This window comes from Hibiscus syriacus, unplaced genomic scaffold (genome assembly GCF_006381635.1).
Source record: "Hibiscus syriacus cultivar Baekdansim isolate YM2019G1 unplaced genomic scaffold, ASM638163v2 tig00110332_pilon, whole genome shotgun sequence".
Classification (NCBI taxonomy): domain Eukaryota; kingdom Viridiplantae; phylum Streptophyta; class Magnoliopsida; order Malvales; family Malvaceae; genus Hibiscus; species Hibiscus syriacus.
Genome location: NW_024062688.1, coordinates 2,703,621 through 2,718,596, shown reverse-complemented (window position 1 = coordinate 2,718,596; position 14,976 = coordinate 2,703,621). Strand labels below are relative to the sequence as shown.

The 14,976-nt window shown below is 34.3% G+C and overlaps 4 protein-coding genes across 5 annotated transcripts; 1 reads left to right on the top strand and 3 right to left on the bottom strand.

The window, feature by feature from the left end:
• Nucleotides 1-877: 877 nt before the first annotated feature.
• LOC120119403 lies at nucleotides 878-5,247 on the bottom strand. 2 transcript variants are annotated; one of them, XM_039139212.1, is made up of 3 exons: nucleotides 5,089-5,247; nucleotides 2,094-2,594; nucleotides 878-1,599 (listed from the first exon to the last, which is right to left on the bottom strand). In XM_039139212.1, the coding sequence occupies exons 1-3, from the start codon at nucleotides 5,174-5,176 to the stop codon at nucleotides 1,007-1,009; spliced, it is 1,182 nt and encodes a 393-aa protein (XP_038995143.1). In that variant the 5' UTR covers nucleotides 5,177-5,247; the 3' UTR covers nucleotides 878-1,006. The 2 variants fall into 2 exon arrangements, with proteins under 2 accessions (XP_038995143.1, XP_038995142.1); XM_039139211.1 differs by lacking the exon at nucleotides 5,089-5,247 and adding an exon at nucleotides 2,726-2,855.
• A 1,128-nt stretch (nucleotides 5,248-6,375) lies between these two features.
• LOC120119247 lies at nucleotides 6,376-6,816 on the bottom strand. The gene has a single exon (XM_039139090.1). The coding sequence runs from the start codon at nucleotides 6,814-6,816 to the stop codon at nucleotides 6,376-6,378; it is 441 nt and encodes a 146-aa protein (XP_038995021.1).
• Nucleotides 6,817-10,964: 4,148 nt separating this feature from the next.
• On the bottom strand, nucleotides 10,965-12,749 carry LOC120119861. Its single transcript, XM_039139662.1, has 4 exons — nucleotides 12,417-12,749; nucleotides 12,191-12,337; nucleotides 12,019-12,099; nucleotides 10,965-11,151 (listed from the first exon to the last, which is right to left on the bottom strand). The coding sequence occupies exons 1-4, from the start codon at nucleotides 12,738-12,740 to the stop codon at nucleotides 10,969-10,971; spliced, it is 735 nt and encodes a 244-aa protein (XP_038995593.1). The 5' UTR covers nucleotides 12,741-12,749; the 3' UTR covers nucleotides 10,965-10,968.
• A 723-nt stretch (nucleotides 12,750-13,472) lies between these two features.
• On the top strand, nucleotides 13,473-14,669 carry LOC120119246. Its single transcript, XM_039139088.1, has 4 exons — nucleotides 13,473-14,007; nucleotides 14,083-14,226; nucleotides 14,306-14,389; nucleotides 14,589-14,669. Exons 1-4 carry the CDS (start codon nucleotides 13,477-13,479, stop codon nucleotides 14,667-14,669), a joined length of 840 nt encoding a protein of 279 aa, XP_038995019.1. The 5' UTR covers nucleotides 13,473-13,476.
• Nucleotides 14,670-14,976: the final 307 nt, after the last annotated feature.

Sequence of the window (14,976 nt, the reverse complement as noted above, 5' to 3'; positions counted from 1 at the left end):
AAATTCACGATCGCGACACCTGCATTAACTGCGATGACATCCGTTATGTCTACAATCGCGATAAACAAGACTGCGAACGCTATTTAAATTCTCGACGGTGACACACCTCGACTCTCATCCCGATGTTCTCCAAAAAGTCAGGGACGAAGTTTTGAGGATATAGTGTTCGGAATCGGATGCTTTGATCACGGCAGAGAAACTAAGGGAAATGAAGTATACACAAGCGGTGGCGCATGAGGTGGTCAGTTACCGTCCGCCGGTGACATTAGTCCCGCACATTGTAAAGGAATTTCAGCTAACCGAGTCATACACAATTCCGAAAGGAACAATCGTGTTCCCATCGGTTTACGAGTCGTCATTCCAAGGGTTCACGGAGGCCGACCGTTTCGAACCGGAGCGATTCTTCGACAAAAGGCAGGAGGAGGTGATATTCAGAAGGAACTACCTGGCTTTCGGGGCTGGTGCACACCAGTGTGTGGGACAAAGATACGCACTGAACCATCTGGTTCTTTTCATCGCCATGTTCGTGACGTTGCTGGATTTCAAGAGGGATCGGGCCGACAGCTGAGATGAAATCATCTATACTCCCACAATTAGTCCTAGAGATGGCTACAAGGTTTTCCTCACAAAACGTGGCCCACCTTATCCAAATTTCTGAATAAACGCCGCACTCTTTATTGACGAGCAGATAATAATGATCATAAAAGGGTTGTGCACTGAAAACGTCTAGTTTCCATCTTGAAAGGTTAAACGCCATTATGATGACTTCACAACGGCTGGAATGTAAAAATCAAAACGAAAACAGAAATTCTACTGATTAAAATCAGTGGAATTAAGTCTTCATATTTGGCTAACTTTGATGTAATACCAATGCAAATTTGAAAATGATCTCATTTCTCGAACCAAAACTCATAAACAAGACACCACGATACAGTAGAATACATGAGATATTACATATTTCATCCTTCGAAAGCAAATATATAAAAAGAACACAACTTTCCCAATTCTAACCCAAAACCAGAAAGTAAGCCCAAAAGAGTCCAATCCCAAACAATACTCGAACCTCCTCGTTTCTACTGCACCCTGAAAACCAGACTCGAACATCATCCACAACCGGACCGCATAGGGAGCTTATGTCATCGCTTCTTGTATTGTAATAAACACTGTAGAACGCGATTCGTGTCCTCTCAGCCCTGGCAGTGAAGTTAACACTAGCGACCTGGAAGGTGGAGTTTGATACAGGCGTGTAATGAAAACTCTGGGCCTGATCTCCTGCAAAGGCCATAACAGCAAGTGGTTCCTTGCACTTGTCCCTAGCATGCCCCAAAGAAAAGCTTAAGCTGTATAGTTTGTCTGCTTTGGTTTCCACCATTTGAGAAATGATGCCTTCCTTGCCCGAGACCAACTCGACCGCACGTTTGCCCTCCGGGACAGCGTAATGGTTGGAGTCTATGTATCGGACCGCCCTGATCGATTCGACCATCCATCCTGGTACTGGGGAAGTTTCTTCATCGAGATTGGTTGGGAGTAGGACTCCAAGAGATACGTTTTGGAACATCCAAGGACCGAACTCAAAGCCACTGTTAACTACTGCATTATCTGAGATCATATGCATATATTATTGGATTAAAATCTATCATCGTAGACACATATATATAATGTAGAATATTATTATAAAACATAACATAAAATTAAATAATTAATTATGTTACATATGTATTGTAGGTATTAAATTATATATATCATAAAATGTATTTATAATTTGATAAAAAAAATATAAATACTTAATATATTGATTTGATATTCATTCTATATGAAGAGGTACTAATTTTCAAGAAATATGTCGACTTATATTACTCTTATATTATCAAATAGTTTTTACAATAATAGAAGATATATCTTATCATAAGATCATAATAAAGAAATACTCAAATTTTAAACGTTAATTAATTCAAGTACACTTTCATATCTAAAATATAGTCTTGATATATCCTACATTTTTTATTTATATTCATTGGGTTTTGGTTCTAAGGATATATGCAAGACGTTTAATGGGAGCCGAAGGGAAGAAGAAAAAACAAAAATCAATTTACCTTTTGGTTTATGAGGAACTTGGAGTTTCTTGATGGCAATATCATCAATGATAGGTCCACATTCCGGGTCATCTTCCATTCCCGGGTTCCTAAAACTCAACCGCACTTTCTCCTCCGCCGCCGCAAAAGAAATCGAGTAAGGGTCCCAGCCTTGCACGTTGTACAGTGTTTGGAGATCAACTGTCTGCGATGCTGGAGGAACCGACACGTTCAATGACTCCATCTGCGCGCAAGTGCGTGCCGCACTGAAAGTAACAGCATAGGATGATCCTTTCTCCACCGTCAGTTCCTGGCTGATCTCCGCGTCGTTGCCTAATCTAACGGCATGTGTGCCTCGGGGAACAATGAGCACCATCCCGCCACCCACTTTTTCCCCAGACGCCACCAGCTCCACCGTGCCGATTGATCTCCAGCTAGGGATCTCAACGGGCCCATCCGTTATTGCCTCACTCGGGAAGCCGTTCAATGGACGTGTCTCGAAATCACCATTTACCACCAGCCCTATACAATAAATGCAATGTAATTTTGTTTTCTGTTTAACATTTGGTAAAAATTATTGTCCATGATATTTGATTACATAACCCCATTAATTATTACCAATGACAAGTATGATTATCAGCACATGTGCGGATAGGATTGACGACATAAAGATTTGAGAAAATAAGTACAATAGCAGAAATGTTTCACTGTCGAGAAAATTTTGCTGATGCTCGGTAAATCTCTCAGTTCGCCCATCAAAATATCAGACAAATATTTGTGCAGTTTCCTACCAAACAAAAGTAAAAATTATCACCGACCCATCTTTTTTCTTGTATTGCTTTCAAGGGTAAAGTACTATACCTATTTATTAAATTCTCGGACTATTATAAATCATAAAATAATTCTTTAGATATAGAATGTTATTTTATTAAGTTCTTTAATTATTAAAACTTATAAAATAATTATTCAATTATTTTTATGTTTCAAGTTTATCTTTTTTTCGTTAAAAAATTAATGACCGTCTAATCAGGATATGATAAAATTATATTTTAATAATGTCTATTGCTACCGTCGTTACTTTCAAATACTGACTTGATGATATAATGTTTTAAACACTAACTCAACGATATAATGTAAATGGAGAATCGATCCACATAATACAAATCAAAGAGTTCTAGAATCAGATTTTATCATATCATAATAAACATGTTAACGTCCATCTCATACGGCTACTAATTTTTTAACAGAAAATAATAAAATTAGAACATATAAATAATCTAATGACCATTTGAAATACTCAACAAAATAACGTTCAATAGTGGTAACCATTTGTTTACTTTACCCTGATTTATAACTCAACGTGTGGCTGATGGAATTCATGCATGACATTTGCAACCAAAAATCTATTAGCTCGGGAAAAAAAACAAGTTTTGGGATAACCTCATCTTATTTACTAGCCTCACGCTGAAAGGATAGTTCATACCCTGATAAAGAAAGAAATTTCCTAGAGAATACGATACGCCAAACATTGCATGCAGACAAAAAAGAAGAAGCTTTCATTTTCAAACACGGACAAAAAAATGAAGTGATTGATGTGAGACTGGTCCCAGCCCAACATGAACCAGCTACCAGCTTGACCTAACCGTGTGAGCCCCTACCCCACCGGTTCATCTATCTCACTTTCTTACACCATCCCCTAAGTAGAAGGGTTTGGTTTGTATCATGACCGTGAGACACAACTTAGCTGGAAATTTGGGATTCTCTACAAAAATGGAAAAGGATTTGTCGAAAGAACCCTTGTCGTTTGTTATATTAAGGAGAGAAAGAATAGATATTTTGGTGTAATTGACCCTCTTTGGTCATTTCGGTCACCTTAAGCACCCATTTGTCAAAATCATTTACCCTCAACAAGTTAACTTTTTGACATTGTCTTTCATTAGTTTACCAACTTTTCTTACTTCAAAGGTAAATAACCCTCTTCTTACAGTAGAACTATGTAATGTCAAATTAGAATTATTCGATTGGAAAAAAGAGAATCTATATTATTGGTTAGGGTAAAGTATGTCTTTAGTAACTATTAATTTTGTTTTGTTTTGGTCACCCAATTTTTTTAAATCATACATAACTTTACGTTTTGATTTCATTTTAGTCATACACCATAAAAAAATTAGTTGAATATTGATGTGACATTTTTATTTCTTTTTAATGATAATGTGATATTATTTTATGATACATCAAATCATAGTTGATTTTTTAACAGTGAATGATAAAAATGAAATCAAAACTAAACGTTAGGTATACTTTTAAAAAAGATAGTTTGGTAACTAAAATAGAACTGGAGTGATATTTAAGGAACTAAATGTGTAGTTTACCCTATTGATTAATAATGTAACTTTGGGCCTGTGCAAAATGCTACAACCCCACATGGATGATTCGTAATGTAGGCGACAATGACTGGGGAAAAGAATTCATCTAATGTCTCGAATAATTTTGGTGCAGTGTTTTTATTTAGATCATATTTGAAATTATTACCAGCCTCCATTGAAACACTTTGAATTAAGACGAGCAAGAAAAAAGAAGCAAAAGATTAAGGTCCTTGGGAGTTGGGAGATACTTAAGGCCCACCTTTAGACTTATAATTAAAATTCAAACAAACTTAGAGTTGTACAAATCTCAACACAGACTCCATTGAAGCTCAGTCTTTAGTATTTACTGAAATTATACAATAAACGGTTAATGAAGGTGATTAGAATTTGCAGGAAAGGGAAGAAGAAGAGATTAGAATCTTTGCAGGAAATTCATGTAGGAATTTGCAGAGAATGACAAAGAATTGAAGAAATAAGGCTTTTAAACATAATCAACTTATTATAACCAATTTAACTTGTAATTAGAGCTCTTTATGTAATGAACAGATATGGAGCATGACAAAAACCCATGCAGCATAACTCAACTAAGTTGCAGCAAATATGAAACCAAGAGCAGATTGAGAATGGAGAAAGAGATAAAGAGTAAGTACCATCTTGAGCCAGTGAAATAGAAGAGAAATGACCAAATATAAGCATCAAAAGTAAGACCCATTTGCTACTTGAACAGCTTTCTGTCATCTTCTCTTTGGTAAAGGCTTTCAGCTTCTCTCTTTAGCTCCTTTTACTCTATTTTTTTTTAAGTTTAGACGAGGGAAGAGAGGCAAACCAGGATCTCTTTTTAAGTAAAAGTTCCACTTGTATCTCTTCTGTGTCACTATAGCTCTTCTAGTTGAGCACTATTAAAATCCATAGTACCAAAAAATTAGGTAAACTACACGTTTAATACTTCAACTATCACTTGTGTTATGTTATGGTCATTCAACTATATTTTGTTCCAAAATCATATCAAACTTTACGTTTTGGTTTCATGATGGTCATCCACTGTTAAAAAATTAATGGTGATGCAAACGTATCACCATAAGGTAATGTCGCATCATCATTAATTTTTTTCAAAATTCCACATTAGCAATTATGCTATTTTTTTTAACTGTGAATGACCAAAATGAAACTAAAATATAACTATAGATCTGGGTTTAAAAAAATAATAGTTGGTTGACCAAATAGAACAAAAATGATAGTTGGAATACTAAACACGTAGTTTACCCAAAAATTAATTTATAAAGTTATATTATTTAACACATTATGGTGGAAGGAAAATTTTATATTTATATAAATATATATTACCTCAAATTATTATTTTTAATTATTTAATTTAAATTTTATATAAAAAAAATGTGATTATACTAGATCTACTGATGAACTCGGAGGTACATTGTATGATTATTGTAAAGCCTTGCTGAAAGTGCTGAACCAAACGTTTATCCCTGAAGATGTATCCATAAAAGTTTTTATATAAAGATTAGCTCCATCAAAATTTGCTTATATATGCACCCCACCGTCTCCGAGATGTTTCCATAATGCAGTGAATGCAAATAATCCGAGACAGTGATCTAGAATGCATCATATTTGGTGCAAATGTTTAAAAACTTGAATGGTTTTTGAGTAGATTGCCTTGAAACAATGATCAAGTCCCTCCAATCTCCTCTATACATTCCCTAGGGTAACCTCAATGGTGCTAAGAGCGTTGGCATTTCCTTCTTCTTTCACACATTTTCTTTTATTTATAAAGCAAAGAATTGAATGTGAAATATATATAAACCAAATGAGAGACATATATATTCTTATTAGTCCCAAACAAACAACACAAATTCACAAAGATACGTTACATTATGCAATCTTTATTCCATATGATTAAAAGAAGGAAGGAGAAGAAAACCTCATTTCATCTCCTTGGGATCATCTTCAATTGCAGTGAGTGGATAGGTCTTGGAGAGTCCCATAGTAGTAGAGAAAGTGATTTTGCCAGGATCTTCACTATCATCCACAGTAACATGAGCAAGTGTAACCCAAATAATCATCTCCTTGCTTTTAATACCCGTCAAGCTCTTCAACTCCCTATCTTTGATGAATGCCGTGATCTCGGGACCGTACGAGGTGGCACCGAGCTCCTTGAATTTATACTTGGTGGCCTTGGCCTGTTTCAGCCAGATGAAGCCTGAGCTGTTGTTGTGACCAAGCTCCACCAGGTTGGTCAAAGGCATAAGCCCTTTGGGAATGTGGCATTGGTCCAGGAGTTCTTCCACTTTTTGCCTGCAAACACTCGGTTCATTGTAGATCTCCGCACCTTCTCGGTGACTTTCTATTTGCTTTGATGCCATGTTGTTGTTCGGTACTTCTTTCTTCCTTGCAATACAGATTGAAGCGATCGAGTCAAGTTTCCTTATACGTAGCCACTTTTGCCGAGAGTTAGACAATTTTAAACTTTATATTTTCTTTTTTTATTATTCATGTTTGAGGATATTTTTGTTTGTTTTTATATATTTTAAGTATTGTTTGTAATTTGTTTTAAAAAATTGTAATATTTGCATGTTTTATGTGAATGAAAATCTTTTGCCCCATTTGGTATCTGTATTGGTGCTCCTCTAATAACATATTGACACATGGATCAATTATTAATTTATTAAATATATTGTAAATGTTAATAAATTTAATCCACCGTTAATTCTAAAAAACAATCTTTCACAGCTAAACACCAAATGCAGCGTCCACTGTCTTCCTTTTCTCTTTTCCGGTACTTCATCAAATGGATCCTTACCTTCACTCCCAATGTCATCTTCTTCCCCAATCCATTCATGAGTATCTCAAGTACTCTTCAACCTCTGATATACTCTCGAATTCTACTCCGTTGCCTCATCAGATTTTAGCTGTTGGTATTTTATTTGATGTCAAAGGGGTGAAATAATCAAAGAACATAAACATAGCTGCAAATTATTCATTTCAAAATTTAAGTTAAGAGCATATAATTTATGGAACAAATCCCGTAACTAATTTCATACTCTGCACGTAAAGCATCCGGCAAACTAAATACTCTTGTTTCCCCTAAAAGTCATCTACTCCTTCAGATGTCAGGTGTCATTTTACTGTCAAAATAATTATGACTTCTTAAAAATAAATAAATAAATAAAGAGATAGATTAGCGTAATAAAGCATGGCCAGTCCACAGGGACTCTGGTGTTTCTGATGAAATGAACTTCCTGATTTAGAAAATGATGAGATAAGGTAGAGTAGATAAGGTAGAGTTTTGGATGAAATTAAATAAGGGATTTTAAAAGTTGTTTTTAAAATAAAAGAAAATAATTAAATAAATAATTTAAAGAGATTGAGATAAAGAGAAAATTATAGTGAAATTAGCATCGCACTTCAGCTTTGCCTCAAATTCTTGTTGATAGTCGAAATAGATTTTTGCTTCGGCTATTTGTCGGTTACAATCTACAGGGTCCAACCCCTGTAACTTGTTTTTCTCTCTTGTGAACCGATAAACTAAAATCTATTTTTTGATATCAATCTTTTATGGAGACTAACTACGATTATCGTCGTTAGCACCAACCTGTTTTATAAATCTGGAAAAAAACCCGACTCGGACTATGTTGCCTCAATGAGAATCTAGTCTGATCTCAATTTCCCTTAGCAAACCACCGCTAAGTGTGTTCACAGAAAGTCGAACTTGCTACCAGCCGATTCTCCCTCCCAACTGTAAATAAGAATAACTTTCGAACCAACGTCGACTTTTTTATTAAAAAGCATTTTGAATTTAAAAAGATAGGTCGATACTAATCTTATTCCTCTAGAAAATTGAGAAAATAACTTGAAGTTATTTTGGTGCTTTTCAATCCTCAAAATAGGGATTGAGTCATCACTTCAGACTTTGATTATGAAAAAATTAACTAAGTATGACAATCATACTTAGCATCTTTAAAAATAAAAATAAAATAAAGAAGAGCTTCGAAAAAGAAAAGAAATTTTTTTATTAAAATTTAGAGAAATAAGAAGAATGATTTTTTGAACGTGTTTCTAGGCTTACACTAAAAAGGTATTTATAACCTTCAAAATCCTAAAAATAAGAAAATATAATTCCTAAATAAAGATATAATATCTAATGAAAATACTTAAATTATTTAAACTAAAATACTAAAAACAAAGATAAAATAAAATATAAATCTTAAAATATTTAAGCTAAAATCTTTGAGATAAACATGAAATAAAAATAATACTACATAAAATTTCAAATGTTCTATTCAAATTCAAACTTTAAATTTCTTAAGATATCTCTTCCTGTCCACCTTTCAAAAAAGTGCTGATTATATCTTTTAGAAAACTACTGTTGATTGAACCTTCTAGAAATTATCACGTCAAACCGTGTCATGTCCAGAGTCGTGACTATGTCTTTAGCCGTGACCAAATAATAATAAAAATGCAGAATGTGTTATTTTTCTTGTTAATTCTAAAAAGTAAGATCATACACAAAAATAAATATAATACAATCAATTAACAGCAATAAATCTACAATATCGAAGAATTAACAAAAAAATATTATCGATTTAGAATACTATCAACCGCGAACTGAGATAATAATACAACTTCCTACAACGGAGTGGAAAGTGGTGTAACAACGAGTTCCGACAAAGGGAACAAGACCCGTTGAGTTTCAACACAAGCAAATCGAGCACGTTGTGTTCAAGTTACTAGAACCCGCGGCGGTCGAGTCTTAAATGAACTGGAACCTTGGGTAAGAATTTATAATTGCTTGCTCGAGACCAAGACCGGCCATGATATTTCACTGTTTTCGTCCTCGACAACGAAAACAATTCTCAGGAGTATGATTCCATCGGAGTTGGCAACAATGACGGTGAGATTGGGAGAGAGCGCGAGGCGAAACGGAGGAGCGGTAGCAGATGTAGAAAGCGAGGAGGATGGTGGAGAGGAGGACGAGGAAACCTATGGCGGTGACGATGGAGTAACCGAGGCCTAAGTCAGTGAGATAGGTTGGGGAGGAAGAGGACATTGGGGATAAAAGTAAGGATCTATTTGATGAAGTACAGAGAAAGAGGAAAGGAAGACAGGGAACGCTGCATCTGGTGTTTAGCTGCGGAAGATTGTTCTTTTTAGTGTTAACGGTGAATTGACAGTAAATTTATTAACGATTATAATATATTTAATAAATTAATAATCGATCCATGTGTGAATATGTTATTGGAGAGGCATCAGTAGAGACACCAAAAGGAGCAGAAAATTTCCATTCGTTTTATGTTAGCGGCATTTATTTATGCATCCAATGCTTGTTGTTTTAAGAGATATTAAAACTTTTAAAATGCTTTTCTTGTGGGGAGACTAGAAAATGGAAATTAGTGATTCTGGTAAAAATTTAAATAGAATTCGATATAAAATGTCATTGTTGATGAGCGCTAGTATTATGACGGATGTAAGTGATGCATTCATTTTAATTTAGATAGAAAATTATAGTCGATAGATTTATGGTTGATGATCAACAAAATATGATAAAATTATAGATAATAATATCATCTGATTTTAAAAGATAGAGCCGTCTCTAAAAAAATATAAATTCAACACGAGTTCATAAAATTTAAAAAATAAAATCTATACATAGTATTTAAATGCAAACAATGATGCGAGACGAGTAAAATTGAGACGAATATAATATCATATTCATACTTATCTTACCACCCATAGTGAATCAAATTTTCGTTCTCATCCCACCACCAGTAGCGAATTTAGAAATTTAAGAATAGGGATCTAAAATTTTAATTTTATTTTCTTAAAAATAATGAATATGCAAAAATTATAATTCTTTTCTTCTTTCATTAACATATTAAACTAAATTTAATCACTTTTTTAAAATAATGGGGATACATTTAACCCCTACGATGGCTTAGTGCGTCCGCCACTGCCCACCACCATGGACGTGGAACCCGCTCCACTAAACTGCCTACAATTGTTGTTTTTAATTCTATTTTATTTTAATGAACGAAAGGAAATCAAAAGTGCATTACTAATATTTTTTAATAGTTTTAAGAGATTATGAAATAATAAATATTTAAAATATTTTTAATTAATGATAATATACACGTACTCACGAAAATAATTGTTTGAATTTAATATCTTTATAAGAAACAGTACTATTTTAACAACTTTTTGGGTTCAAGTGCGTTAGTACTTTTGAATTACGTCATTGTTTACGGACTGTTTATACAATTACATGGAACTTGAGATTGTTTATATAATTGAATCTTAAGGATTCGAGAAACGTTGAACAGCACGAATCCAGGGTTTAGTATCGACCTTATTTTTTATTTGAACAAGTTATTTTCTTACAAGGCCACATAATGGATAACCCCACCTTATCATACCAAGTAATAGAAAATATTGGAAACCCAAATCTTCAAATAGTGTAATAAAGTGCACAGGGGCTATGAAGCACTTCTGTTCGGGTTGAAACCATTACCGGAACACAATTATTTTCTTTTGCCTTGAGTTGCTGCACCAACATCTTGTTTGAGCAGATTCACTGCATTCTTAAATTCAGTGAACTCTTCTTCATAGAAACTTGGTGGTACTGTCATGTGTTGAATCTCCTTAAAGTCTTTCCAGTTGGTTCGGGCTTCTTGCTCTTTCTGGTTCATCAAGGAAATAATAGCCTACAAATTTAATATTCATTACCACAGGTGTCAGTAACTTTTTATAATTAATCTAGGATGATTACAAGTGATAGTATTTGTTTTAATTTTTTAATTTTTTGACAATGGACATTAAAATGGTTCTCGAACTTAGGACCTATTAAAATAACAATTGAGGTTTTAATTAAATTTAAAACTCTATGAATTGGAAATTAAATAAATAAAATCTATGCAACTTTAATTCATGTTGTGGTATTGGATACAAGTAGGTATTTGAGATGAGCATGCTAAAATTATGGGTAAATTATGTATTTAATCACTTAATTATTTTTGTAATTTCATTTTGATTATCTAACTATTTTTTTTAAATCAAATTTAAATTTACGTTGTGATCATCCGTTATTAAAAAATTAACAATGATGCTCATATGTCACCATAAGGTAATGTCATATCATAATTGGAAAAAATCACCACGTCAGTTGTTCTGTTTTTCTAAACTACGCATTAAGTTATTAAACTATTATGTGATTTCGTTTTAATCATCCAACTATTTTTAAAAATAATAATATCTAAAGTTACATCTTAGTTTTGTGTTGGTCATCCATCGTTAAAAAAATAGAAGTACTAATGTGATAATTTTTTTTTCAATGATGACCATGACATTATTTTATGGTGAAATGTTAGTATCATTGTTAATTTTTTAATGACCGATGAACAAAAAGTAATATTAGATATGATTTTAAAAAGGAAATAGTTAGGTGATCAAAACGAAACCGTCGAAATATGTGAGTGACTAAGTACGTAGTTCACCCTAGAATTATTTGTCCTTGAAAGGTCATATGGCAATATCGATGTTAGTTATGGATAGGGCATAAGCATTTTTATCACCTTATACAGAGGACGCCGTGCATCAGAAGCCCCCTCATCTTCTCTTAAGCATTTGCAGTCCAAAGCCTTTTGAAGGTCTCCCTACAGAGAAATTTTCAAATCAAACAAGTTGGTCACTTCGATGGCAGATAGTCGCAGAAGTTATAAAATTAAACAAATTTAAGGACGAAACCTTGTAGATGTACATTTCCGCTAGCAACATTTCAATCTCATAAGCTTCATGTGATTTGACTTCCTTCCGAGCCTTTTCCAATGCTTTTTTAAGCTCTTCCATTGCTTCATCTTCTTTTCTGCTCATTTCCAGCCTCCCAAGAACTCGCTTTCCGATAACAAAATTCAATTTCATAACCATGAAATTATTGAGTTGAACTAAATTGTACAAGTTTTTTTTTTCAAACCTGAAGTTCTTTGAAGCGAGGGTGTTCATCTCCAAGTAAATCCTTCAGCTGTTGAATATCAGCCTCTACGTTCGTTGGCTTGCCCCCATGATTGTGATAATCAACCAGTCTCTCGAATGCCAATTGACCTCCATGGAGGGCTGCGAACGACATCGACCTCGAGATATTCGGCTTCGGTTTCCGATTCCATACACGACTTGCATATCGCCATCCAAAACCGATGCAAATACCGCCGATGATGATGAAGGGTGTGGCTGTCACTGCTATTGTTCTATATTTGTTCACTGAATTGATCTTTTGAATCGAGTTTGCCATTAGAGGCATTAGTGTTATATATACTATGGAGCTTAGGATTTATCAAATTAAGATGATAGGGGTATTTTGAAATAACTGCAGAAAAAATGTGGCCATTGAAGGTGATCAAAAATCAAATTATATTGATTTCTAGCTTGCTTGATGGGCAAAGATAATCCCCTACATAGTCCTCAAGTTATAATATTCCTTAGCCGTCTCTTTAAAAGAAAATGAGTAAACTATACGTTTACCACCCTAACTATCACTTTTGTTCCATTTTGATCACCTAACTATTTTTTGTTTCAAAATCATGCATAACGTTTAGTTTTGATTTCATTTTAGTCACCCACCGTTAAAAAAAATTAACAGAATTATTTTTATTTTTTCAATAATCATGGTGACACATCACCATTAATTTTTTAATGGCGGGTGACCAAAATGAAACTAAAACTAAATGTTATGCACGATTTTGAAAAAAAATAGTTAGGTGACCGGAATGGAATAAAAGTGATTGTAAGGGTACTAAACATGCAATTTAATCTAAAAACTTTTATATTGTCTGATGCCTTGCCAGTAAACAAAGATTACTTCCCTGTAAAGCAACAAACAGATGCCTTTCTTGACAACATTGAAAGATTGGATATTGAAGCTTTGAGTGTTTTCTCTTCTTTATTTAGGAATTGTTCTTCAAACCAATGACCTTGCATTAATAGTTAAAGAACTCAATCAATAAACAAAAGTATTCTAATTTCAATCCAAATTCTTCATGGAGGCTGCACTTTGTCCTGGCTACGGACCTATGCCGTGCATTTCCCTTCGAATTCCTCCCACCACATTTACGAAACTCCGTTTCGGGTTTAACTGTCCTTTTCCGGTTTCGAATGGTTTCATGATGAACCACAGGCCTCGTCATCGGTTCTATACTCCGGGACCTCTCGCACTCGACAGGTCTAATTCATCGAAGCCTTCCGAAAACGAAAAAGGCTGTGCCAAAGTTGTTCGAGGGGCTGTTGGGGTGTCTCTTGCTTTAGCTTGTTCTCTAAGCATCATCGGCTGCGGCTGTAAGATGAACTTCAAAGCGATGGCCGGTCCGAAGCAACAGATTTATCAGAAAGCTCCATCTTTCCAGCAAATTGCTCCTCCGGCGCCACGGAAAATGGCACTCAAGTCGTTGCTGGACGTGACGGTGAGCCTTTCTTCAAAAGAGGGAAGAAGGGTGAGGGACATTAGTCCGGGGTCGCATTTCTCCGGTCCGAGGCATTCGGTTCCATCCAAGGATCAAATTGATCAGCTCAAGGTTCACTTCTTTACATACTCTGTTCAGGGTTCACTTGTTAAGCACTTTTGAGGCCATTGTGGTTTAATTTTGTAGAAAGAAGCCGTGAGCCTAATGAAACGTGGCCTGCCTGAAGAAGCACTGTACATGTTGAAGAATGAATACAAGAAATATGAAATGTCGGAACCTGAGTCTGCTTATTACATGAACATGGTACTAGTGGAAATTATGATCAGTCAGGTATTTCAGAAACTGCATTAAAATTTTATAACTTCTTGTCTTTTTCCCTTGATAATGTGCGATTAATATTTGTAAACAGGGGAAATACGAAGAAGCTTATGAGTTTATGAACAGCCATGATCAAAAAATTTCGGATTTTGATGTTCGGCCTACTCTTTACAAGGTTGGTTACACCCCTCTAAAATCCACTTATCAAATTCAATACATCAAACCAATTGAACCCATGATTTAATGGTCACGATAATTCGATTTCTAATCCGATTTTTGTTCTTTATTTATGTAAATTCATAAGCTTTATAAGTCACATTTTCTCTAAGCAAATGATGTTTTTTCATTTTTCCCCCATTGATATATATCTACAGGCTATTTTATGCACCATGTTAGATAAAGGTGAGGAAGCACAGAATTTATGGGAAGATTTTGCGAGTTCCTTTGGCTTCTAATTGTCATAACAAGGCTTACAATTTAGGGTAAACTATGTATTTTGTCATCCAACTATCACTTTGTTTTTGTTTTTGTCACCTAACTATATCTTTTTCAAAACCACACTTAACATTATGTTTTAGTTTCATTTTGATCACTCACCACTAAAAAAATTAATGGTACTGCTGATATGACACCATAAGATAATTCCAAGTCATCATTGAAAAAATAAAAATTTGTAACATCAACAGTCTATTTATTTTTAACGATGGATGACTAAAACGAAACCAAAACATAACATTATATATAATTTTAAATTAAATAGTT